The sequence below is a fragment of the Sitophilus oryzae genome, unplaced genomic scaffold, assembly GCF_002938485.1.
Source record: "Sitophilus oryzae breed Bouriz unplaced genomic scaffold, Soryzae_2.0 scaffold_496_pilon_pilon, whole genome shotgun sequence".
NCBI classification, from domain to species: domain Eukaryota; kingdom Metazoa; phylum Arthropoda; class Insecta; order Coleoptera; family Curculionidae; genus Sitophilus; species Sitophilus oryzae.
In genome coordinates, this window is record NW_022147080.1 from 304,624 (window position 1) to 332,092 (window position 27,469).

A 27,469-nucleotide genomic window follows, 5' to 3' on the forward strand; every position below is an offset into this window, starting at 1 on the left:
CTCTAGACTGTCACAGCCTTCAAAAATGCCCTCCTCTATAGCCTTGATGCCATTGCCTTGCAAGTCTAGCAATCGCATGTTTTTCAGCCCTCTAAATTCGCTAGTCGAAAATATAGGATTTAGGGTATCGCCCAGTAGATTTTCCGCTAGTTTTAGTTCAGTTAGAGATGTGGAAACTGCTTGGAGCATACGTTCTGTCAATTTCCGTAAAGAATTACCTGACAGATCTATGCTACGTAGAGGTAAACTTGAAGCAAACAACTAAAAATAATAAAATAATGTTAAGTTTAAATTAAAATAACCAGGGTAGTCTAAATGCTTACCTGATTGGGTAGGGATTGGTATCCGGCCCATTTTTGACTAAAATTTGTGACCGGTGCTCCATAAGGTAAGACAAAAGCGTCGTACGGGAATACAGTGTTGTCACAATTAACTGATAACGAGGGATTACCGTCCAGTTGCTTTTCGACTGGACCCAGAGCACATTTGCATGGAAATCTGAGTTCTGGGGATATTTCTGAGCATGGTACGAAATTGGCAGATTGTCCTGATGTGAGTAATGGCACTAGGATACTCAGCAACAGGCAAAATCGATGATACATCTGGAAAAACAAGATAATTTTTTATATCTATTTGTATATTAATGACTATTAACTTAGAATAATCATAATTCTAGTAGATTATAAAAAGAATAATAATAAAATCAACAATAACAAAAATGTAAGAAAAGCATAAAATTTACAAAGAGATAAAAAATATATACAGGGTGGTCCGAGCTGTATTCCGGAAACTTCGGCATCATATTCTGCAGATAAAAATAAGTAAATAACTTCGTATAAATGTATGTCCTAAAATGCTTAGTTTCGGAGATACAGGGGGTAGAAGTTTCATGTTTATTTCGATTTTTTCCAAATAATTTCTGAAGTAACGTCAATATTTTTATGAAAATTGGTGTCTGGAAGTTTATTGACATGATAAATTTGATTTTGATGTCAATATGACTCCTATTTGTAGGGGGTGCCACCTACATGTGCTTTAACTATTTTGAAGGGTAATAACTTTTCTTCCGTACCTGTATAAAACTACTGAGTGAAAAAATATACATTTCCGTGATTTTTACGTAAAAAAGGTCTCTTGGTAAAAATCTCTACGAGTAATAATTGTTCTCAAGATATTTATAATGCAAAAAGTCAATACATGTCATTACTGACACAAAAGAAACATGTTGAGTAGATAGTTATTTGACTGAAATGATATTAATTTGGGAAATTATAATTTTTTTAAATTAATCATAAATTTTTTAATAAAACAGTTTCTGTTGAACTTTTGGCACAAAAACATTTCAAATTTATGATTTCAGTCTAATAACTATTTAGTCAACATATTTAATGTCTTTCAATGATGAGATGTATTGATAATTATTTCGATTCCAAATATCTCGAGAACCATTACTCGTAGCGATTTTTGAGTAAAAACGTCTTAAATATATATTTTTTTACTCGGTAATTTTATACAGGTACGGTCGAAAAGTTATTAATCTTCAAACCAGTTAAAAATATGTAGGTGGCGCCCTCTACAAGTAGGAGTTATATATCAAAATCAAATTCATCGTGTCAAAAAACTCCCAGAAACCAATTTTCATCCAAATATTGACGTTACTTCAGAAATTATTCGGAAAAAATCGAAATAAAAATGAAATTTCTACACCCTGTATCTCCGAAACTAAGCATTTTAGGACATACATTTATACGAACTTTTTTACTTATTTTTATCTAGAGAATATGCAGCCGAAGTTTCCAGAATACAGTTCGGACCACCCTGTATATTGTGTTCTTTTTTTATAAAATATACGAGCAATGGTAGGGCCCATTTAAAAATATTTTCATAAATATACCACAGGTGAGAGACCATGTATATAGGATAACTCAAAATAACAACACTATCGATTTATTACAAGAACGGCTCACATTATAAAATTAAAATTTAGTGTCTTTGTGTATGGCACTAATCAAATCGACAGAATTTTTCAGATAGAATTCTTATTTGAGCATGATATGTACAGTGTTTTTCTAACAAGAGATTTGATTTTTTCCGATATATCGATACCTATCGATATATCTACAACTACCGATATATCGATACTTCTCGATATATCGTTACCTATCCATTATGGAGGGCTTTAAGCCTCCATACTATCCATGTATTAATTAGGGATGGGCGATAATGGATTTTACATATCGATAAGTATCGCAATTCACCTATCAATATATTTTGGTTATCAATATGTCGATAATTACAGATAGTTATCGATATATCGAGTATCGATACTTATCGATATGTAAAATCATTGCCCATCCCCTATTCCTAACACCCTTAGATCAAGAGTTATCAATATTTTGCCGGTGAACGCCTTCTCGGCGTTAGACAGTCCGCGCGAAATAATTTACACATTTTTATCTACGCACAGATCATGGATCAGATGACAAGGAAAAATGCGCTTCTTAAAAACGCCCATTAGAATAGTTGGAATCACATCATGCGATTCATCACACTCAAGTCAGTCCTTTAAGAAAAGAGCCAGCAGTATCTTTACAGAAATATTTAAATTATAATAAAATAGCGTTTGTTCACCTGTACGGTTCAAAAGTGGTTTGGAGCGATCACACCCAAATATGATGTCACGCTCTTGCAATAACGATGGCGTTCGCATAGCCGCAGGTACTTTAAGACCAGTGGCGGAACCGAGAAGGTTGTATTCCTCCCCCTAGACATGTATATTAGACAACCGTATACATTAATTTGTTTTTTAACCATCTTCTAAATATCTTGCGAATGGTTGCTCGTAGCGATTTTTACCTAGAGACCTTTTTTTACGGAAAAATTAGTGGATATGCATATTTTTTCCCTTAGTAGTGTAATACAAGTACGGACGAAAAGTTATTACCCTTCGAAATAGTTAAAAAAGTATGTCATACATATACTGACATCCTCGCTGACATCGAAATAGAATTTCTCATATAAAAAAACAGACATCAATTTTCATCCAAATATCGACTTTGGTTCAGAAATTATTTGGAAAATAAACAAATAAAAATGAAACTTCTACACCCTATATCTCCAAAACGAAGTATTTTAGGACATGAATTCATTTCTTCACGAACTTTTTAACTTATTTTATCTACAGAATATGTTTTACGAAATTTCCCGATTACAATTCTGACCACCCTGTATAAGTATTCAGGTTTGGTATATCTTGTATAACTTCGTTTTTTACAGCAAGAACTGTCTATTTCCTGCCTTGCGTGAGTTCCTCCCTTATTGACCGCTACTGACTTCGATAAATATCTTAGGCCTTATATAAGAGCAAAATAAAATAGCCAAGCTTGTTTTCTTGCTAATGTTCTTACGAATAAAAATAAATACAACGGATATTTTATGTAATATTTTCGAGGAGAATGCAGTTTTCTTGCGTGACCTTACGCATAAGAATTACGACCAGCCTTTGGTCTTGTCTACTATTGTATTACGTAAAATCAACGTAGGTTTGTTTAATGAAAGAAAAATCGAAGAATTAACAAACGGGAAACAATATTCCCATGTTCAAGTTTATCGTTTATCTATTAGCAGCATTAGAAAATATAATAAGCTTTTTTGAATAAGAATGATAAATGCTTGTTCATATAAAATAAACTTGCGAAGCTGTAAAGCGATTAAAGGTACTTCCTCTTAGCGTTTTTTGTTCATGATTTACACTTAATTTCCTTATTTAATACTTAAATTACCTATTTGAGTCTCTTTTGCGTAATTAGCACCGAAGAAGTCACCAAAAAAGACCGTAAAAGAATAGAGTGGAATAGATGTCATCCACAGAATCAAATCCATCAAGTGGCAATGGGCAGGAAACTTGGCAAGAAGGACGGGCAACAGATGGACCACAAAAATTACAGCATGGTACCTACAAAGACCTAGAAGAAGACCAAACCTGAGATGGGACCATGATATTAGGAAATTAGGGGATAATTTAGGCTCGCGTAGCCAACAATGGGCTCAACTACAAAGAGAGTATCTAAATATGTAAGGGAGGCTACATAACAATTGGACAACGGACAACAGAAGGACTACAAAAATGGCAGCATGATACTCATGAGGAATTGAAAATGAGGAATACCAATGAGGAACCTAGAAGAAGACCAAGGCTAAAATGGTATTGAGAAATGACATGAGAAATTAGCAGGGCTACCGGGGACCCGCATAGACAACAATAGGCTCAATTACAGGGATATTTTCTAAATATGTGAGGGAGGCTACACAACAACTGGAAATGGTTGAATAAGCTGAGAATGATAATGATTATGACATACCATATTAGCGGTAAAATCTGCCTCTTTGAGGACGATACTAGTTTCACTTGGAGCGGCCCAGATGTTACGGCACTAATACTATATCAGTTAGTCTGTGACTATATCCAGTGACTTACGCACCATTAAATCTTGGGCGATTCTAATCTTCTATGCCTAAATCTATCAAAAACTAAAGTTTTGTCATATAAAAGTACTATATACAACCTTTTGTACTTAATAACATTTTTACACATTTTTAACAGATTTACACCACTATTGACGTCGTGGATTCTGAAATTCTTAGGACTTGTTGTAGACAACTCGTTAAAATGGGACTTACACATCGAAGCTTTATCAAAGAAACTAAGCGCTGCCTGTTTTGCGCTAAGATCAGTTTCAAAGGAATTTAACTTATCAACCTCTAGAATAGCTTATTATGCCCTTTTTGAGTCACATCTTCGTTATGCCCTTCCATTCTAAAGCAGAGCAATACAAAAGAGCAGTTCGATATTTATTGGGACTGAACAATAGAACTCACTGCCAGAATTTCTTTAAAAATTTCAAAATACTGACACTTCCTTCTTTATTCATTTTTGAATCCGTTTGCTTAATCCGCAAGCACATATCTGCTATTCCCGAAAGGCCATCTCACAACTATCCACTTAGGAATGGGAGCACGATCTTTATCTGCCAACCCCGAGCTCAGAACTAGTTAAAGGCTCAATACAGTACAATGCCAAAAAAATGTACAATGATCTGCCTTTGAATATCAAGTCGCTTTCATTCTTTCCCGCATTTCGCAAAGCTCTGAAATCATACTTACTGAAATCATACTTACTGGAGAGAGCCCTATATGCGGTAAACGAATTTGTAGAAATTTTTACGTATAATACAGTGGCGTAGTCTGTTTTTCTACGAAAGAAAAATATTTTTGAAAATATGAACTAAAGTTATGTTTTTCAAATGGAACACCCTGTATATTTATAAATCATATGATCCGTTTTGCTGTGAGCTTCTCAAAAATATATATCACTCAAGATTTATTTTACTTTTTACTGCAATATTTAAAATATATGATTTTTTTATTAGGCCGTGATTAGTAACAAAAAAATCAAAATGGTACTTACTAAAATAGTCATACACCATACACATATTAAAATTTTATTTGGGATTGATATATTTTACTCTTAAACTGATACCACTGAATCTCTGAATATATTTTTTCCTTTTCTTTATAACGGAATTTATTATAACGGGATCGGTTTGCAAATATGCAAAAGCTTGCATTAATTAAGCATTTTCCAGGTGTTCGGCATTATTGTAGTTACCACGATATATTTCATATTTCAAAAATTACTAAAATCAGAAATCGAGAACGGACAAATCCGGAAATCAGGGTGGCCATCATATATGGGTCCATTGGTTCCAATTCATTGATTTGAGAAATAATAATTCTAAACAAACATATAATATTTTCAAAGTTGTGAGGGGGAGCTCCATCTTGTTGAAAGTATATTTCACGTAAATTAGATAAAGGAATATCTAAAAGTTCCGGTACGATAGTTTCCAGTATTTACAAATAGCGACATTAGTGGCTCCCAATATAAAACAGGAGACAGATAGCAGTATACTTTTAATAATTCTTTAGTTTCTTTTATTAGATATGATCTTTTAATAAAGACTTCTAAATATTGCAGTAAATAGTGAAAATAAATATAGAGTGATATATATTTTTGAGAAGTTTATGGCAAGCCAGATAATATAATTTATTAATATACAGGGTGTTCTATTTAAGAAAACATAACTTAGTTTATATCTTTTAAAATATTATTTTCGTAGAATAACAGACTACGCCACTGTATTCTACGTAAAAAGTTCTACAATAAACAGTTTTCACCTTCTCGATATATTTAACAATAACAGAGATACAGGGGGTGTCCCAAATTGCAAAACTTTCAAAAACACCCTGTAGCTGAGAAACGAAGAGGGCTATGACAATTTTCTTTACGGCATTTTCCATTTGAGAAAAAAGTGGGATGTTACAAGTTGTAACTTACAACAAAAGTGGTTGTATTTATTTATTAATAAATTAAGTTATTAATAAATAAATAAATTTAAACATATGGTTGCTATATATTAGACCATTTGCTACGTTCTTAGATTTTAAGTCCCAAACATCGCTCCTGAGTTTTTGTCCCGCTAGAATTACCATCCGCCGCACTATGGAGAGGAGGTACCTGCGTGACGTAAACATTCACGGCGACTACGATGGCGACGATTTGACACGATCAAACAGTCCTTTAGAAAGAATATACTTATAATATGTTACGGTTAAAGTCCCTTGTCCGGTTAATGTCGACATTAACAGGTTAATGTTTCGGTTTGGTTATGTTTTTGGTTGTTTTGTTGTGTGTTATTCTCGAGATTAACCGGGTAATGACATTAACCGGACATCGGACCTTAATCGTAACATATACACTCCTTGGATTAAGCTTACTTCTGCCCTCCTTAATATATCTTCTAGTTCATTCCAAATTTCTACCGACATTTTGTTCTACAATAAGTACTTTGCACTTTGAACATTAGATGGTACATGGTACTAATTTTATCCTCGGCTTAAGACAGTCATGACTATTTCCAGCCATAGAAATGTTAATATTATCGATATCAGGCAAAGTTACGAAGATTTAGCCATTTAGGATAGGACTTTAAATAGAAAATTGATTAGAATCAAAAAATCCGATTAAAATAAAAAAAAATCTGATTAAAATAAAAACATGTTGATACATGAAACTACTGTTTGCCAAACATCGATCGACAGGTAGACAAGTTTGCATCAGCTTGGCAGAATAAAATTAAATTTTACATGTTTTTTTTCCAAATTGATATAACGATTGATCTACCGTTAAACGGCAGCCTACTAAAATGCCGTTAATAGATATTGTGACGTCGTTCATGTCGGCGGAAAGTAATGCCTACCTATAAGCATTTTGCAAGAGCACCTGTGGCTCCGTGGCTGATAGTGATGGGCAAAACTGTTATTTTTAGATAACAGTTGAAACTGTTATAGTTATTTATAAAAAACAGCTTAAAATAACAGCTTAAAAATAACAGGTTTCTTTATTTTACTGCTAAATATCTGAAAGAGTATGGGACGGTCATCGCCAGGCGTATTAACGCAGTTGCAAGTTGCAACAATGACGTGCTCGGTGGTAGTATTTCCAGGGTGTCAAAACATTTCTAAATATCGATTGTTATCTAAAAATACCTCTCTAAAACGGTGGTTATTTACAAATAAGCGCTGTTTACAAATTACGATATAAAAAAGCCAAAATTCGGCCACTCGTCTATAGTATATACCTACGCCCTGCCCCTCGATCCGCGTAGATCCTGAATTGCGTAGCAGTGTACAGGGTGCATCTCACTCGACGGGCGAGAAGCTCTTAGTTATGATTTTACCATTTGCGGTCAAAAAATAGCAATATAAGAAAATGTGTAGTATATTCTTCATAAGTAAACCAACTACACACTAGAGCGTGTACCCATAACACTTAAACTAGCGTGTACTTCGTTCGCGTCGAATTAATAATTTCTAATGGTGATGATAAAGCAAAACAAGAATTTCCATTAACATACAAACTGGATAAAATTTTCACATTTGCCAAAAAATAAGCTTTCTAACGTCGAGCAGTTTAAGCAGAATCGTGGTTAATCAATTACTCAACTTTTGGAACACCCTGTATGATTTTTTAAAAATTTCAAAATATATAAAAAACAAAATAAATTATGCGTGTCCAGGCGTTTTCCCGAAAGACTAACCGTTTTTAAATAACAAATATTGTAATATTTGAGGGCGTTTTCACCCTGTTGGAATTTGAGATTCGAGAAACCCTCCTTATCGAACCTCAACCCCACAGTCAATCCGTTTGCAAAAAAATCAGCTTTAAACGTCCAGCAGTTTAAGCAGAATAGTGATTACTCAATGGTCATATTTTATGAAACACCCTGTATATATTTTTAAAAATCTTAAAATATGTAAAACAACATATTAAAAATATACGTGTTTTAAGAGTTTTTCCGAAAAACTCACTGGTTTTTAAATAAAAAATATTCTAATATTTCAGAGTAGTTTCACCCCCTTAGAATTCGAGTTTCGAAAAATCCCTTCTTATCGAACCTCTACACACTAAAGTCAATCCGTTTTCCAAAATCAGCTTTTTACGTCAAGGGCTTTAAGCAGGATCGTGATTAATCAATGACCAGATCTTTCAAAACACCCTGTATACATTTTTAAAAAATCTTAAAATATTATTCTGAAAATTTTTCAGAATAAATATATACCTAAATATTGAAACTTAATAAGTAAGTACTGAAACATACAGCGCCATAATATCTCGACCTCCGTCCGTTATGCTCGTAACAGGTTGAAACAGAATGTATCTAAAACAACTGATGCGTTATTCCCCAACCTGTTTCGAACCTCCATCGACAATCGACCGATGCAGCAGCGTTCCTTTCCCACACCTATTATCTCGTCCGCCGCCCTGTTATACTTGTAACAGGTTGAAAAACAACATATCTAAAATGACTGCTTCTCCAACCCGTTGCGAGCCTCCATCGACAATCGACCGATGCAGCAGCGTTCCTTTCCCACTCCTGTTATCTCCACCGCCAGGCGTTATGCCCTCAACTGTTTCAAAAAACCTGCTTCTTTTATATCCTATTATTTTTAAGCTGTTGTAAATACGACCATTGACGGTATCGACCGAAGCAGCTACGTTCGCCGTAGCGCTTTCCCCACTCCGTTGTCCGTTGTCTCGCCGCCTGTATCGATGGTTGACGAAATAACATGTTTTCAATCCATACTAGTTGTTTTTTGGAATTGCTTCGAGCAGCATAGAATTTCGTGGTGATGCAGAGCGCCGACTTGGTTTTTCCTTGCACGAGCGGCCGATCTCTACGTGTCGTTATTTTATATCTGTTATTTTTTAAAAGTAGTAACGGTTGCGTTATGTTATTTATAAATAATTGTTATAAAATAACAGATAGTTAAATAACAACCCATCACTAGTGGCTGAGGCTATCGCTTCGTGAGCGAATGGTCCGTGGTTCACATCTCACGCCGACCAAGACTTTTATATTTTTTTTTGCTTATAGCGTGATCTTATTGCATTGGTTTCACTCTTTTTGGTTGGATTGGTTTAGTTATTTGGCGGGTTGGTTAGTGTCGTTATTTGGAGGGTGTTAATTCATTGGTTAGTTGGTTATTTGGTGGGGTTGGTTGGTTTCTACTAATTTATATTTGTTTTTTAAATTTTTTTTATCAGTGTCGAGGTTAGTTGCGTTCGTTAAGTTGGTTATTTGGTGGGGTGGATAGCGTTGGTTAGTCCTTATAAAATTCCTATATTTCATAAAGCGGTCAAGTGCGTCACATCAACGACGTCATACCTATTAACGGCATTTTAGTAAGTTACCGTTTAACGGCAGTTTAAGTACAGCCTTGATATAAACCCAACTCGATCTTTTATTTTGGTTCTTGACAATAATATTTTAGTAAACCAGTAACAGTGGTTTTATTAATAGTAACTTTATTAAAATCTGAATTAAATAAAAAATATATTTTTTATGTTAAATGGTTTACATAATAATTAAGAAATTCGTGGCAATGTGTCTCAAATTTAAAAATCAACTAGAGTTAGTATTTAGTAAAGTAGTCATGCGATCCCACAAAACTATTCCCCAATTCGAAAAAAGCTCTGCGGTCGACAAGACGAGATGACCCCTTCACGCTTTGCGGCCAGTCAATCTCAGACAGCCACTCCAAAGGCGAAATCCGTATTCTCCTTCTGCGTAAATTGAATCCCGAAATATTCCTGGAGGAATGCTTCGGGGGACCATTGTCCGGTCCGGATTGCTGTCCTTTATGACGGACCAGGATAGCGTGAAGCGTGTAGACCGTTGGAATTGATTATTTTCCGTAAAATGTACCGTAGGAACGAGATAATTGATTTATCTAACTCTTGACGATCGGTTTGTGTGTCAGTTCTAGTTTATTGCTGGGCGTTTTTTAGTGCAAGAATAAATATTTAGAGAAAAGTCGAAAATTGCATGTTCTGGCAATTTTTATGTTTTCAGATTTTTAAAAACTGTATCATTAAATAATTTTGATGAAGTGCCCCTTGTTTTGTACATTTTTTTGTGGGGGCTAAATCTTTGCCTACATCTAGAACCGCTCTCGTAAGGCGAAGACGACACACATTTTCTTAATTTATCTCATTTTATCAAATATATATCAAAATAGGGTGACTTGATCAAAATCGCCAATTTCCGTGTGGAAAAAAGTAAAAACAATTGTCTGTTTTAAGGAATTATTTTATACATTTTCAGGGTTTCTAAAAATATAGAAGTTATAAAATTTTTAAAACATCGACCATATGTTACCACTAAGATGTCCGGAATCTCCGGAAGCTGTTTTTTGGAACCGGGAATTTCGGTACCGCACCTCTTAGGAATCGGATTTTCCCCTTTTTTCAGTACTAACTAATTTTTGTTCAGTGAATGGCGCGGTTCATCAATCAGAAAGCAAGGGATGGTTTCCAAACTACAATCGATAAAAAATGAGATTTTTAATGAAAATAATATTAAATTGTTAAGAGCTATTATGCTGTACTGTTCGGGTCGTTCTCTAGGGTCGGGTAAAGCGGGTGTAGGGCCGATAGAAATATGTATATATCACATTTCAGAAATCTGCCTAAGGCTTAGCCCGATCCTGTCGTGTTAAGCCATACCCAAAATTCCAAACACAGATACTTTGATTAAGGTTTGCAAAATAACTTTAAAATATTGAATTAAAAATGCCAATTTCTATTAAAACAACATATTTATATATTGCTAATAAATATTATAGGAACTTCAAAAGATAAAAGAAGCAAGAACAATAAGAAATAGCATTACTCTTAGAAGAGTTTGATTTCGACCATTAGAAAGCATCAAAGGACTTGATCATCTCACATAACAAAAAATATATTTTTAATATTATAACCGAGTCCCGAAAGAACCAGGAATTAATTTCGAGACCCGGTTGGTTCTATGATGGGTAAAAAGATCCTGGAATGTCCAGTACTTTCAAAATCTGGATTTCCCCGTTCTGAACCCTAATTGGGAGGATTAATTAGGGTTTCTGGAGCCTACTTTTTTGGGAACTGTTTTTCGGAACCGAGAATTTCGGTATCATGCCTCCAAGGAAGCGGGATTTTCTGGTTTTCTCGGTACTTTCAGTACTAGCAATTTTTTGTTTAATGATTGTGCAGTTTGTTTAATGATATCAGCAAGCATTGGATAATTTTCAAAATTAAAACCGATAAAAAATTGAATTTGAAATGAAGATAATATCAAATTATTAAGTAATGAGTCATGAGAAAATTGACATGAACAATGATCATAAACACAAATTAACACAAGCGAAGAAAAAAATAGGAAACGTAAAATTTACATTTTGAATTAAAAAAGCAAATAACGTATATAAAAGTATAATATAAAAAAATAGTGATGGGTTGTTATTTAACTATCTGTTATTTTATAACAATTATTTATAAATAACATAACGCAACCGTTACTACTTTTAAAAAATAACAGATATAAAATAACGACACGTAGAGATCGGCCGCTCGTGCAAGGAAAAACGAAGTCGGCGCTCTGCATCACCACGAAATTCTATGCTGCTCGAAGCAATTCCAAAAAACAACTAGTATGGATGGAAAACATGTTATTTCGTCAACCATCGATACAGGCGGCGAGACAACGGACAACGGAGTGGGGAAAGCGCTACGGCGAACGTAGCTGCTTCGGTCGATACCGTCAATGGTCGTATTTACAACAGCTTAAAAATAATAGGATATAAAAGAAGCAGGTTTTTTGAAACAGTTGAGGGCATAACGCCTGGCGGTGGAGATAACAGGAGTGGGAAAGGAACGCTGCTGCATCGGTCGATTGTCGATGGAGGCTCGCAACGGGTTGGAGAAGCAGTCATTTTAGATATGTTGTTTTTCAACCTGTTACAAGTATAACAGGGCGGCGGACGAGATAATAGGTGTGGGAAAGGAACGCTGCTGCATCGGTCGATTGTCGATGGAGGTTCGAAACAGGTTGGGGAATAACGCATCAGTTGTTTTAGATACATTCTGTTTCAACCTGTTACGAGCATAACGGACGGAGGTCGAGATATTATGGCGCTGTATGTTCAGTACTTACTTATTAAGTTTCAATATTTAGGTATATATTTATTCTGAAAAATTTTCAGAATAATATTTTAAGATTTTTAAAATGTATACAGGGTGTTTTGAAAATCTGGTCATTGATTAATCACGATCCTGCTTAAAGCCCTTGACGTAAAAAAGCTGATTTTTGGAAAAACGGATTGACTTTAGTGTGTAGAGGTTCGATAAGAAGGGATTTTTTCGAAACTCGAATTCTAAGGGGGTGAAACTACTCTGAAATATTAGAATATTTTTTATTTAAAAACCGGTGAGTTTCCGGAAAAACTCTTAAAAAACACGTATATTTTAATATGTTGTTTTACATATTTTAAGATTTTTAAAAATATATACAGGGTGTTTCATAAAATATGACCATTGAGTAATCACTATTCTGCTTAAACTGCTGGACGTTTAAAGCTGATTTTTTGCAAACGGATTGACTGTGGGGTTGAGGTTCGATAAGGAGGTTGAATCTCAAATTCCAACAGGGTGAAAACGCCCCTCAAATATTACAATATTTGTTATTTTAAAAACGGTTAGTCTTTCGGGAAAACGCCTGGACACGCATAATTTATTTTGTTTTTTTTACATATTTTGAAATTTTTAAAAAAATCATACAGGGTGTTCCAAAAAGTTGAGTAATTGATTAACCACGATTCTGCTTAAACTGCTCGACGTTAGAAAGCTTATTTTTGGCAAATGTGAGAAAATTTTATCCAGTTTGTATGTTAATGGAAATTCTTGTTTTGCTTTATCATCACCATTAGAAATTATTAATTCGACGCGAACGAAGTACACGCTAGTTTAAGTGTTATGGGTACACGCTCTAGTGTGTAGTTGTTTACTTATGAAGAATATACTACACATTTTCTTATATTGCTATTTTTTGACCGCAAATGGTAAAATCATAACTAAGAGCTTCTCGCCCGTCGAGTGAGATGCACCCTGTACACTGCTACGCAATTCAGGATCTACGCGGATCGAGGGGCAGGGCGTAGGTATATACTATAGACGAGTGGCCGAATTTTGGCTTTTTATATCGCAATTTGTAAACAGCGCTTATTTGTAAATAACCACCGTTTTTAGAGAGAGGTATTTTAGATAACAATCGATATTTAGAAATGTTTTGACACCCTGGAAATACTACCACCGAGCACGTCATTGTTGCAACTTGCAACTGCGTTAATACGCCTGGCGATGACCGTCCCATACTCTTTCAGATATTTAGCAGTAAAATAAAGAAACCTGTTATTTTTAAGCTGTTATTTTAAGCTGTTTTTTATAAATAACTATAACAGTTTCAACTGTTATCTAAAAATAACAGTTTTGCCCATCACTATAAAAAAAACATATATCTAATACATTTAGCAATATTTTATACTAAATAATAAATTAATATATTTAAACTTATATGATGCTAATAAACATTGTAGGAACTTCTAAGAACTTCAGAAATAAAAATAGTAAGAAATAGCATCATTACTTATTTAGAAGAGTTTGATTTCGACTGCTAGAAAGTATCAATGGACTTTCGCATGTAACAAAAAAATATATTTTTTAATTTTTGTTACCTAGTCCCTGAAAGTACCGAAAGAACCGGAAATCAATAATCTCGAGTTTCTTTGATGTCTTAAAACAACCGGCATTGAACCCTAGTTACCACTGTATATTGTAAGTCATAAGTTAAGTACCTAAATTTACTACAACCATTTTTCACAATTTTATCGATTAATTGTTGTTGAACATATATTTATCCTCCGAGTATTTAAAACGGACTACCGTACGCCGGAATATTAATGTTTTTCTCCTTAATTATTAGCTACCAGTATCAAAACAAACACTCACAATGGCGGCTGGCCTCTCTTTGACTTCCACCCTCGCTCAAGACTCTATAAAATATCGAATTTAAAAACGGATTTAATTGCGAAGGGCACGTGCCAGAAATTGGTCACGCGACCTTTCTGCTTTATTAAAACAAACATCATTTCGGTTCACGACAACTTTCTCTTATATTTCGACTATATGCCGATTAAAGAAATCATTGTCACATATTAAATATGAATAATTTGATGAATACGCAAGATATTTTACGCTATACAGTATGTCCCCGGATTGTCTTGTTTTACAATCCCGTATATACTTTTTCAAATTTCATTATTAAAAGAGGAAATTAAAAAAAAACATGAAAATATGTTTGAATTTTGAAGTCCTAAAAATCAAAAAGCGTTTCTATGGTAATATAATCTCGTTTTCATTTTTTGATAGATTGTTATTGATAAAATTTTAATTAGCGTCATATTTTTTGCTGTTTTAAAACGTCAAAGAATCAGAAAATTTATTTAGTTCAATGCTACGGAAAGGGTGATAATAGTTATAGGAAAATGTGTTATTTTAACAACAGCAAAAAATATGACGTTAATCAAAATTAATAATAACCATCTATCAAAAAATGATATCAAAATTATATCACCATAGAAACGCCTTTTGAATTTTATGACTATTTTAAGACTTTAAGACCTGTATAACTGTGTTTAAGACTTTAGGACAAGCATAATATTCAATTTATAGTGAATTGTTCCATTCGTCGAGGATCGAATCGAATGACACCATTCCTATACAATTTTTTTCTCTAATTACTCAACTTAACTTTGTTAATAAGCCTACTAATATAGTAGCAACATAGTAAAACCGTTTTTTTATAATACATTCTTTTTAATTTAACCAGAAACTGTATAAGGGCTATGCCTAAACAAACAATAATTATTATACATATAGTAAAATAAGTAGGTTATAAAATTTTGATTCAGTACTGACTCAGTACTCAGTACTGTGGAAATAAGTATGGAAAATCTATTTATCATACTTTGTATAATTTAATTAAAAAATTTTACATAAATTTAGATGGATTTAAACTAGATGACTGGAAATTAGTGTACTTATGTAAAATTATAAAAATAAACAACGTTTTCAAAGAAGGTTTTTTGAAAATTTCTAATAAACCCATTTAGCATTTATTACTTTAAATGTCAAATTTGAGATCTACCCGAGAACAATAGAAACAAAAATTAATGGAATAAATTAGTGGTTTCAATTAGCGCAGAAGTGTGTTCCTTTAATTTCATTGTAAGCACTGAGAACGTCAAAATTAGTGGTAGTCATTTTCAATTAGTAGAAGCTTCAGTCAGAATCTCGCAATTAGTGGAAGAAATTAGTGGTTTAAGTTACACTTTATACTTTTTAGTTTACGATCATTCACAATGTTTAAAAAACACAATTAAAATTAATAGAATGTCCTAGCAACAGCTTGTGGTAGCCGGTTGTATCCATAGAGAGCCTAATATTTAGCTTATAAAACAATCGACTTTTGATTTCTAACCACAATTTCTCTTGGCCGCCATAATCAAAGGCCAAAATAACATTTCTTGCAAATTTTGAAGTATAATTAAATATAATTTTGTAATAATAATTTAATAATAATTTTGGAAAAGTTAAAAAGTTCGATAACTTTTTCTACTAATTGAAAATGTCTATCACTAATTCTGACGTTCTGAATGCTTACATGGAAATTAGAAGAACAAACTTCTACGCTACTTGAAACCACTAATTTATTTCACTAATTGCGTCTAATAAACGTCAAAATTAGTGGTAGTAATTTTCAATTAGCAGAAAAAGTTAACAAACTTTTAACTTTTCCACTAATTTAGTTCAAAATTTGCGAGGAATGTCATTTTGGCTTTTGATTATCATCCGTTAAGACAAATTGTTGTTAGAAATCAAAAGCTGTTGCTAGGATATTCTATTAATTTTAATTATGTTGTTTAGACATTGTGAATGATCTTAAAAACTATTCGCTATGGATGCAACTGACTACTGCAAGCTGTTGCTAGGATAAGCATTAATTTTAATTGTGTTTTTTAAACATTATGAATGATCGTAAACTAAAAAGTATAAAGTGTAATGGAAACCAGTAATTTATTCCACTAATAGCGAGCTTCTGAATGAAGCTTTATTCATCATTTTATTCTATTTCAAAGCAATAAGTAACATCAAAACCTAATTGTATAATAAAAAATCCCGTTTGTAGCTCACTTGCGACACTATGTAGTATTTACATGATAATTAATAGATATCTTAAGTTACCTTAGGACCATAGCCTTAGAACTTATTTGTAGCTGTCAACATCCAGTGTTGATTTCATAATTTGTAATTGTACGATAACTGTTTTATAAATTGTTCAATATGTGTATAGTTTATCAGATTTTGAAAAAACTGTGAAAAAGAGCCTGTGTGAAAGATTTCTGAAACTGAAAAAAATTGTCATCAATACACTTTTCTTACATATAATTATGTCATAGATACTAAAATTATGCGTTAAAATAATATTTTTACTGACGTTTGTAAAAAATTATTCTACCCACTCTTCAGCTAAAAATAAACTTCTATAAAAAAACATTGAAACTTTAAACGCGTTCAAATAATGCTGTTATCCCTGTTTGCCGAGATGCTTCCTTTATTTACCGGATTGCGTGCGTAGTGCATTAGATGTGCTAAACCGATCAAATTATTCACATGGGCGAATCAGTTTGAACCGTTGTCCGTCCCTTTTAGCCTGGAGGAAGCCAATTTTTTCGCACGAGTGTCCGCAGGAGTCTAATTTACCTTAGCGGCCCTGCCATTTTACAGCAATTCAGTTAGTTTGGGAGTTCGGTTTGATCAGTTCAGTCAAGAAAAGTCCATAATTAGTTATTTTGTCCCAAAAAATTCAAAACTCTACCACACTTTACGACGTTTTAATCGTTGTACGGCAAAAAAATCTGTTCTATGAATTTAGAGGTAAATTTTAGATCATTGAGATATAATGATATAAGATACTTTTCATAGTATCCTGTGATTATCGGTATCTAGTAATGATGATATAGGGTATCTAGTAACTTATGATTAGTATCCTTTTATATTTTCTGTAAATACTAAATTTTGTGATATCATTGTCATATAACTTTTATTTATGGAATTCTTAATATTTTTGACTCAAAAATCAAATTTTGAATCAAATTTAAAAAAAAAATCAAATTTTGACAAAATGATTCTATTGAGTCTGTGGCCAAACCATACTGTAAATAAACCTTTTTGTTAAAATTTTGCTTATGTATGTTGTGTCAAAACCATGATACAAAGAAAACAAGGTATGATATTGCACAGGTTGGTCACTATGTCACAGGTGATAAACAGCACCATTAGTCGGCAAGCTCCGTGCGCCAATTTCAAATTGTCAAACAGATGACACATAAATGTGAAAATAATTTTTCAAATGTCAAGCTCGATGATTTGACATAACTTTTGGGCTTATGTCCTAATTTTTTCCTATTTTAGGCCTTTTTTTATTAGTGGCAGTTGAACAATGTGGATATTTTTTGTTGGCATATGACGTCACCGGTGATATGCGCAAACTGAACGAAATTGGGGCCGCTATCAATCATACCTTGTTTTCTTTGTACCATCAAAACCAATCTTGGTCAAAACCAATCAATGTATATAATGGTTAGTCTATGAAAATTACTTTTGGCTTTTAGCAAGTACTCTTATAATCTGCCAATCCAAAATATGAAAGAAAGTACAATGACATCCAAAAAATTACAGAAAATACAATTTACTCGTCACTGTTAGTTTAACTATCGCTGTCAGGGATTCTCCCGTTGGACAGACAGTAAAAATGTACAGGGTGGGCCAAATTGGACGCCTTTAAAGGGAAACACCCTTTTCTATAGAAGCTAGACGAAAACTAATTTTGGTGTCTGGAGCTTTTATCAAAAACATGATGGTGGAAACCGCACATCGATATCTGTTACCGTTTTGGAGTTACGGCTTGTTTTTCAAAAATGTGCATTTTTAACAAATCGCTGTAACTTTTTTGCTATGGAAATTTTTTGTATTTTTATGAAAACATTTTCACAAAGTTCAGTTCACAGCACTTTTTTACGTAGAATTTAATGGTTTAAGTATAATTTCAAAATTAATACCAAAAATATCAACAATGTAAAATTTGATTTTATGATTAATCTCTGTAGTTAGTTTTTAATTCATTAAAAATAATTTAAAAATTACCTTCCAAATATAGCACACTTGATTGCTTTGCTCGATTCCTCTTCGAGATAGAGAGTTTATAAAAATTCGACCACTTTGAATAAGTAGGTTTTGAACGGCGCCGGTTGTAATGCAAAAAAAACTAGCTGTGAGCAGCAATTAAAACTAAGTATTGGCAATGAGTAGAATTTTATAACACTCTTGCCATGATAACAAATAATTCTAACACATTTAAATTATATCCAATAACAATAAAATTAAAGAAACCAAGGCACATTATTTTGTTACAGCGTTTGACATATCGACTTCATATAGTCTTCTGTTATGGACAGATTTTAACCTGTTTCTTTGTCTATGGAATTCATTTAACCTGTGGGGGCAGCACCCCTCGCATAACCGCTGGGTACTTTACCCCGGTCTAGATTACACGGGCAATTAAAAATAAGAACTTTTATTCTTCCCCAAAGATAAAAATCCACTAAAGATAACAGGCACTAAGTCCGGTGGCCACGACGCGACGGCTGAAATCTTGGTTAGCTATCCAATTATTCTTGATAACTTCAGCGTTCTGAGGCTGTGCTTCGTCTTGCTGGAAAATTACGTTTTCGAGTTCCATTAGGGCAGATCATCGATAAGGGGTCCAAAGCCCAAAGCCTACTAGTTAAAAAAAAAAAAAAAAAAAAAACTGTATTTCGAAGGGGACTGTAACAAAATATCAAATGTGTTATATTTTTGAAAGGGTATCTAATGAAGTATTAAAAATATATGTGTTGTCCCAAATAAAAATCATTTTTTTCTGTTGATAACTTTTAAATTATTAATTTAAATAAAATATACTGAAGTTATTACATTCTACGTAAAAAAACGTATGGAAATGTTTTCATAAAAATACATACAAAATACGTTTTCATAATAATACATAATTTTTCATAAAAATTCATAAAAATATTAATAATTCTAATATTCGACCGTTCCCATACGTATCAGTGACCCTGTATATGTTTTGATAAAAAATTGGTTCCGTTAGACCAATAATATTAGTTTTCGCCCGCAATCTGCTATAGGAAAGCGTATTTCCCCTTTAAAAGCGACCAATTTGACCCACCTCGTACATGATTTTTCAAGAGTTTTATGGTTTATCATTTTACGATTATCTTCTGAAAATCATTCGAAAATAATTTTGTTTTATAAAGTTGAAGCGATTTTCTACGTTTATTTGACAAGATCTTTGTAATAAAAACACTCTTTTAATTTTAATTTTGGATCATCCATGAAGCATAAATTTTAGTTTTTGGCCATATTATGTTTCTGTTTTAATTTCAGGTAACCGCAGCTACAATCAGGGTAGTTCAAGTTACGGTCAGTCTAGTTATCAAAGCCAACACTACAATCATAGGCCAGGCTACCAGGACAGAGTATTCCGATGAAAACATTCAAAGGCACACTTTTTACTAAAATTTAATGTTTAAGGATAATTCTTAAAATTAATAATTTAAAGTTATCAAAAAGAAACTGTGGGAGTTTTTTATTTGGACAGTGGAACGCTCTAATATTTAAATTAAGCTGAAGAATAAATCTTTAAAATTGGGCTGGTTATTTTCAGTGTTCCCGATCTCTATCAGATCACAAAAAGATAAATAGCCACACACGGGCGGTTATAGTGTATTGGTATAAACGAGAGATCCCCTACACTGTCGTACAAGAGGAGGCAGAGACTGGCAGGGAATTTTTACAAAAGTTTGCTAACACTTTACCATAGCAATCTAGTAAGCCCGAGGGTATTTAGTAGGATAGGTCATATTAGCCGAAAGCGACAAAATCAATACTGGATGTCGTAAGACTAGGGACCACTTATTTGGAAATACTAGCCCTTATAGACACCTCGGAATAAACATATTTTACGTTCCAGGCATAGGACATGACGGCACTGCGCCCTCGCTAACTGGAAAGTAGGAGCAAATTTTTGGCAGCCAATTTCAAGAATATAATTGGATAGCTAACCAAAATCCCAACCAGGAGTCGAGGCCGCAGGACTTAGCCATGATCTAAATCCTATGGATTTTCTTTGGCCGGGAAGAAAAAGGCTATTTTTGCTTACGTATGAGATCTAGACGACAGAATTACATACTCGAGCAAGTGTTTTTCAGAGGTATTACGTTTTAAACCCCCTCCTACCTGAGCACTTACTTTAATCCGCGGGAAAAATGTTCAAAAAGCTGCCCCCCGGACGGCGGGTCTTGTTCCATACGAAGGCGTGGTCGTATGTTCGAATACCCTTACCAAAAATCTTCTTCTGCTTGGTTTAATTGTTATTCAGTATAATGTAAAATAAAAATGGGGTGTGGGTTAAATATAGATTAAATTTTAAAAGGCTGGCTTCTCAACATCGGATAAGCATGTTAGTTCTTCGTCGGGAGATTTCTTTTAATACGACACAATTGAATAGCTTGTCACGCTGAGAGTGGTTTTTAGTGCATTTACAGCCGGTGCGCTTCTCAAAAAAGGCATCCAAGCCTACTCACACATTAACACAAGCCGGGGCCAGAGAATTTAATATACTCAAAGGAAATCGAACAATAATACTCAATGTGGATTTTAAAGTTAATTATTAAATATTTCAATAAATTAAATAATAAACAGGGTGTACCCATATAAAAAATAAAATTCTGTGATATACCTTAAAAAATTAATGAAAAAAATTATGCTTAAAACGCCATTAAATTGACTATGTAAATAATGTGCTTTGGAAATGTTTCAAATAACAAAAATACAATAATTCCATAAGAACAAATTACAAGTGGAATTTGTTAAAATAACTGCATTATTATTTGAAAGACACCCCGTAACTCATAAACGGTACAGATATCATTCGGTTTATCCAATTAGTTTTGATGGGAAATTGAAGCTCCAGATACCGAGACTATTAGTTTTCGCTATCATCCTATAGAAGGGGTGGTTTGTCCTTTAAATAACCAGAGTACGAATTGTGGACCCGACGGCGTACCAGTCATCATTCGTCCGTTCTGTAGCTACGGGGAATCCGTAAGGGAACAATATTCTCTCCATGTTTTCGTAAAAAATTAGTATCTATCTCTCTCTATCTATCTATTTATATTAATTATTCTACTATAATTTTGGCAAGATATGCTAATTTAATAGATTGATGTGGGCTGTGAGTCGATTGGTTCGTGTGACTTTGACTTTCTGGTCTGCAAAGTCGACGTATAAAATAAATATGCTGTATTAATATATTTTTGTCCGCTCCTTTACAGACCACAGATCACAGACCGTACTGTTATTATAAAAATCCGCGTTTTTCATTGAAGAGTAGAAAAGTACGCACTAGATCGCTCACCCTGATCATTCTCTTCATAATTCCAGCTGTTAACCATTCATTAATGTTAGCCTCCACATTATTTAGAAAATATCCCGAATTGTCCCATTGTTGCTAATTGTTGGCTTATGCGGTTCCTAGGTATCAGTCAATTTCTCAATATCATTGGGGGCCGGTCCATTTTAGGTTTGGTCTTCTTCTAGGTCTCTTAATTCCTTGTGGGTATCATGCTGCAATTTTGTGGTATTTCTGTTGTCCGTCCTTTTTGCCAGGTGTCCTGCCCATTACATCTTGAGGGATTTGATTCTGTGACTGACAATGGTTTGTTGTTGTATCACTCTATTTTTTACGGCCTTTTTTTGTTATTCCGAGCATATTTCGTTCTATCGAGCGTTGTGTGACCTGCAGTTTCCATATGATCTCGGTATTGAGTATTGAGTATCCAAGTTTTGCATGCATAGGTCATGTTTGGTAGTACATGTGGCAGTACACATTGATCGAATGTTTTCTTTTTTATGAATATGATTTTGATGTACGCCATGCTAACTTAATTCTTCTCTCAATTTCTGATAGTAGGAGATCCTGATATCCTGAGCTAGTGTATTGGTTGTCTGAAATAAATATATATTCTTCTACTATTTCCAGTGTTTCTGTCTACAAGTTCGTTATAGATTGCTTTAGTTTTTCCTAAATTGATTTTGAGACCTACTTTATTGCTGGTTGGGTTTAGTTCGTTGATTTGTGTTTGTAATTCTTCAGGAATATTGTCAATTAGTACTATACCATCAGCGAATCTTAAGGGGCGTCCAGACCAGATGAGCGAGCAGTAACGAGCGCGAGCAAATATTTATTCAAATTCGCTCGTGATTTCTGCTGCTCTCGAGACCTAGCGATTATTTATATATTCGGCGTTGATCGGTGTGTGGCATTTCATGTTCATAATATCGGAAAAAAATATTGCTTGTGCATCTTTCATTGTATTTTATAAATTGTTGAAACGCCAAAAGAGAAAACGACTGCAGAGGAGGTGGTGTAACACAACCCTTTTTAAAAATCGAGTTTCTCATGGCGGTAACAATTTACTAAACGATGTTGAAACAGAAGATTCTGGAAAATTTAAGAACTTTTGTCGGATGTCACTTACAGATTTAAATACCTTATTAGATTTAATTGACATGAAAATAATGAAAAGTGATACCAATTACCGAAAAGCAATTTCACCTAGAAAAAAGCTAGCTATAACCTTACTGGTCTTGGCGATTTTTGTACTCCTCTATTAGTTCTAAAACAACTTCATTCGGCCATTCCATTTTTGATATTCGATCGCAAACGTGGTAAACAAAATCCGATCCAAACCGAACGTGCAATAGCGCGAATTTTCTTTGATGTACCGACACGGCGTGGAACAGCGTCGAGCGCGAGCAAGCAATCATTCGCTCGCTCGTAGAGCCGTCCACACCAGTTAAGAATTCCCATAGAACATACCTGAATTCTTGCTCGCTCCTGCTCGCTCATCCGGTCTGGACGCCCCTTTAGATGGTTGAGATATTCTCCATCTATTTTCAATCCTTTGTTGGTCCAGTCTAGTTGATGGAAGATTTCTTCTAGTGTTGCTGTAAACAGCTGTGAGGATATTGCGTCTCCCTGTCGTACTCCTTTGTCAGTTCATCAACTGACAAAGGAGGTCAGTTGGAAATTCTAGAGTTGTTTTATATAAGTACTTTTGGTAAGAGTTTCTATATAAGGCCTGTATATTCCTAGTTTCGTTAGGTCTTATATTATTCCCTTGGGATATATCGAGTCGAAAGCCTTCTCGAAGGCTACTAAGGGTCGGCATTTCTGGTCTTTGGTGCCGGTTTCCATGTGTACGAAGAGTACGGCCAACACGCTTAGTAAAATAAGATGTACTGAATAAAGACAGAAGGCGAGTGTTTTCCCAAGCGCATGGAATCTAGTGTCAGATTAAGTAGTTATGTAATAAATACTTCGTATTTATTACATAATATTGCTAACTCCGACTTACTAGATTGCCAGAACAACTCACTCCTAAACGCCGACCTAAAGGTTCGCTTGCCAGCGGGGTATAAAGGCTATGGCTAGTGGAAGTTCTTATTCTTTTGTTCGACTACAAGTTTCTCTTACTGTACAGGGTGGGTCAAATTCGACGCTTTTAAATGGAAACACCCTTTTCTATAGGAGATAGACAAAAACTAATATCGGTGTCTGGAGCTCAATTTTCATCAAAAACATGATGGTAAAAACCGCATATCGACATCTGTTACCGTTTCGGAGTTACGGGGTGTTTTTCAAAAATATGCATTTTCAACAAATCGCTGTAACTTTTTTGCTATGAAAAATTTTGTATTTTTATGAAAACATTTCCAAAGCCCCTTTTTACGTAGAATTTAATGGTTTAAGTATAATTTTTTAAAAATTAATAATTTAAGAATTATCAACAGAAAATTTGATTTTTTATATGGGACACCCTGTATATTTTTAATTTATTGAAAAGAATTTAAAATTACCTTTCCAAAAATATAACACACTTAATATTTTGCTCGATTAAACGAAAATAATATTGACTATAAGAGATGCAGAATTTTATAACAATTCAAACTATATTTAACCAACATCAACACATTTAAACTATATCTAATAACAATAAAAATAAATAGCAAACCAAGACATGAGATTTTGCTACAGGTGTTCGACATATCGACCGTCTTCTGTTATGGACAGACGCACAGTGAGGTATTTGAAACTGATAGTTGATCGAAATTTTTTTATGTAGACCTTATATAAATTATTGCTATTTTCAATTAAAGATGAAATAATATGAACAAAATAAAGGATAATTCGCGATTCTAAAAAAAAGAAAGAAAAATCACTGTTCCAGTGTTTCCACGGTCAATGCCACTAATGCCAGTAGTAATATCGCAACTAATACTACTAATGCTACGACTGATCCGCGACCAATTCCCATACCACTAAAGCCGCTACTAATGCCAAATTTTGCTATACTGCTAATGGCACTAATGCGATCGCTTTGTACACAACAATGCCATCGCGTTTTACACCTCACATTAGTATATTTTTTTTTGCAAATTTGCTAATTAGAGGAAACCAAGAATGTTTTTCTCATTTTATCAACAAAGTCGCAAAAAGTCGCAGTATTTTATTTTACTGTATGAAAGCCCAATAACCCCCCTAACTAAATCTCTAAGTATAATAAAAATGTCACAAATTTAATCAAATTTTCTGAACGCCTAACTTTTAGTTGCAAAAAAAATCGTTAGTATAGAGAATATCAAAATAAATAATATGTTTTTGTAGAATACATACCTGCAGCTTGCCGAGCCATTTTCAATCAAAACAATAATATAAACGTAAAAGGAGCACAATAATTTATAATTTTAAACATAAAATTTAGCCATTTACCTCTTATCTCTGAGAAGTAACAACTTTGACGTTTCGTTGAAACAAATAAATGCAACTAAACCATAGATAAAAGAAAATAATCTTCTATTAACTAAACACACCCATAGCAACGCCATTCATGACAGACATGGTTTAACTTATCATTTATCTTTTTTTGGGAAATCTTAAACACATTTGCTTTTTCGAATTTCGATCGCCTTTTTCATGCTAATACTCCACCGTGAGACGGGGCAGTTTTTGAACATTTCTCGCGGAATTAATTAACTCAGTGGGATTGAAAGATACCCTCTCATAACTGGTAAGTATTTCTAATTCTTGTCTAGATTATACGGAAGACTAAGGAACCTTTATTCTTCCGCAAATGTATCCATAAGATTAGATCCATGGGCACTAAGTCAGTGGCCCGCGACGACCAACGGCTGGATCTTAATTAGTTATTCAATTATTCTTAAAATTGGCTGCAAAAATTTGCTGATAACTTCAGCGTTCAGAGGCGGTGCGCCGTCTTGCTGGAAAAATGTTTTAGAATTAAAGGTTAAGGGCATATCATCAATAAGGGGTCCAAAGCCTACTAGTTAAAAGTGGCGAACTTTTAAAAATTCTGTATGGATTATAACAAAATATCAAGTGTACTATATTTTTGGAAAGGTAATTTGAAATTCTTTTCAGTTAATTAAAAATATAGGGGGTGTCCCAAATAAAAAATCAATTTTTCTGTTGATAACTCTTAAATTATTAATTTTAAAAAAATTATACTTAAACCATTAAATTCTACGTAAAAAGGTGCTTTGGAAATGTTTTCATAGAAATACAAAATTTTCCATAGCAAAAAAGTTACAGCGATTTGTTAAAAATGCACATTTTTGAAAAACTTTTGTAACTCCGAAACGGTAACAGATATTGATGTGCGGTTTTCACCATCATGTTTTTGATGAAAATTGAACTCCAGACACCGATATTAGTTTTCATCTATCTCCTATAAAAAAGGGTGTTTCCATTTAAAAGCGTCGAATTTGACCCACCCTGTACACTCACCCCGTATATACCAAACAATTAACGTTTTGAAAAGGACAATATTATGAAGTACTCCCATTTAAAAAATAAATAAATAAGGATTGTATTGTTTTTAGGAGAACTTTAAATGTAGAGAAAATTTTGTCAAAAATATTAATTATATTTGATATTGAAACGTCGGTATTTCAGAAAATATCGATGTAGGTATCGTTTGCATCTCTATTCTGTACGTGATCTGAAAATCTGAACCAATATAATTCGATTTTAATTGACCATGTCATTTTAGAATAATAAATTTGGTATCATAATTTACAGTTACCTTGGCGTTAATTTCATCTTTGGAATTTGCTAGTGCCCAACTAAGTCATAAACTGTAACTATATAGCCTACTTTCGAAATCTAGTTTGCTTGTTTTTACTACCGGTTCAAATGTTTCTTTGGTTCGCATTTAATTTTTTTTTTTTTGGAAAATATCTCTGCTAAATCGTTCGAAAATTATTATTGTAATAACAGACGGATTTTACCAAGGTTGTTATGTAGGTTTGTCAATTTTTTATGTCGGCAATAGTATTAAAATGTCTTTAGTTTTTATAAATTAATATACATATTTTTTTCCCGGGTGCGTCTCAAAAGTGGCTGACCCCTCTAAATTTTTTATTTTTTTAGTTAAAAAAAGAGATTTGGTGTGTTAGTATATGACATAAATTAGGATTGATTGACATATTCAATTGTTTTCGGTCACTTCCGGTTTCACCGGAAATGACTACAACTTTTGATTTTTAAATGCTACCCCCGGTATTTTTTTACTTTATTCGATAGAAAATGTCACTCTGAATAGAATGACATATCATATGCTAACTTTTAACATTTTCGCATATGGTTTATTTAAAATTATAACTTGCGGTTCGTAACGAAAATTTGACTTGAAATACCAAGTGTGTGGTATCAAATTATTCGTAAAAAAATGCTTTTTCCAAATATGCTAATGAGCCACCTTCGTTCCATTT

The 27,469-nt window shown here is 33.6% G+C and overlaps 1 protein-coding gene across 1 annotated transcript in view; it reads right to left on the reverse strand.

Moving 5' to 3' along the window:
- LOC115886793 (protein artichoke) overlaps positions 1 to 27,469 on the reverse strand; it is a 51,753-nt gene that overhangs the window by 10,776 nt on the left and 13,508 nt on the right. The window contains 2 exon segments of the mRNA XM_030906082.1: positions 1 to 261; positions 324 to 602. Of these exon segments, the coding sequence (XP_030761942.1) occupies positions 1 to 261; positions 324 to 602 (540 nt within the window).